This window comes from Aplysia californica, unplaced genomic scaffold (genome assembly GCF_000002075.1).
Source record: "Aplysia californica isolate F4 #8 unplaced genomic scaffold, AplCal3.0 scaffold00317, whole genome shotgun sequence".
Taxonomy (NCBI): Eukaryota; Metazoa; Mollusca; class Gastropoda; order Aplysiida; family Aplysiidae; genus Aplysia; species Aplysia californica.
In genome coordinates this window covers 839,096-840,346 of record NW_004797587.1, presented here as the reverse complement: position 1 = coordinate 840,346, position 1,251 = coordinate 839,096, and the positions used below count along the sequence as shown (strand labels likewise).

At 40.7% G+C, this 1,251-nt stretch overlaps 1 protein-coding gene across 1 annotated transcript in view; it reads left to right on the top strand.

The window, feature by feature from the left end:
- Positions 1-521: 521 nt before the first annotated feature.
- Positions 522-1,251, top strand: part of LOC101848668 (sulfotransferase 1A1) — a gene marked incomplete at its 5' end in the record, with an annotated part of 3,906 nt that continues 3,176 nt past the window's right edge. The window contains 1 exon segment of the mRNA XM_005102224.2: positions 522-1,097. Within this exon segment, the coding sequence (XP_005102281.1) occupies positions 579-1,097 (519 nt within the window).

Sequence of the window (1,251 nt, the reverse complement as noted above, 5' to 3'; positions counted from 1 at the left end):
CAATTTCTCTCACTGTCTCTCTCACACACACAAGCACACACACACACACACACACACACACACACACACACACACACACACACACACACTCACTCACTCACTCACATACACAGCAACAACGACAACACAAAACACCAACAACAACAGCAGTAGCAGCAGAAACAACAAAAAATAACAGCAACAACAACAAGAACAAAAGTTACACCCCGCCCCCCACACACACACATACAGACCCAACAAAACTCTACAATGGTAGACACACCGTGTTGGGATTTGAGACATTTCAGTCATTTACCTCTGTCTTTGTTTTCGTTTCCCTGTTTCAAAAGTCACAGCCACTCGCAATAAAGGGAAAACAAGAAAGCATTCAGCACACAACATGGCACCACATGTGACTTTATAAATCGTGTTCGTAGACTTGGTTCATTTATTATCTGACTCACAAATAGACACTCTTGAGTTATTATCATAATATAGATAACTACATATATATATAACATTATTTTGTTCCCCTATTTCAGAAACCACAACACTCGTAATAAAGGAACAACAAGAAAGCATTAAGAACACAACAGGAAATGACGTCATTTTCAAACGCCAAAGTTTTGGCTACTGCCCTCGAAAAGTTTGATCTTATCGAGACGACTCTCTTTGACGGTATTCGATTCGCCCCTTATGACGGCCTCATGAAGGATGTGCCCACAACGATGGATCACATTTCCAACGCTAAGCTAAAGGAAAACGATGTCATCGCTTGCGGATATATGAGGTCTGGTCACCACTGGATGTTCGAGATTTTGAACATGATTCAGACTCAAAAGGTTGAATTCTCGAAAGACAATGCAGAGGACCATTTTCTGGAATTTATGAACGATAAAGTTGACGAAACATTGGAAGCTATTTCGGAACCGAGAGTCATAACAAGCCATCTTCAACCCAAATTCCTCCCGAAAGACGTTGTGAGAAAACCAGTGAAGGTTGTGTTTTACATGAGGAATCCCAAAGACGTGCTCACCTCCTGGTATAACCTGGTTGCCAAGTACAAGCCGGAGTTATTGAACTATCAGTGGACTTGGGAAGAGTTTCTAGAGCTGCAGGTAGAGATTCTGTTTCTTATACAGTTTGTTTTAATAAAACATTAAATTAAAAAAACAAAACAAGACAATTTTACTGATCCCAGAAAGGTAACTTGGTTTACAATGGCAAACATACCTACCTACCTACTTACCTACCTACCTACCTGCCTGCCTG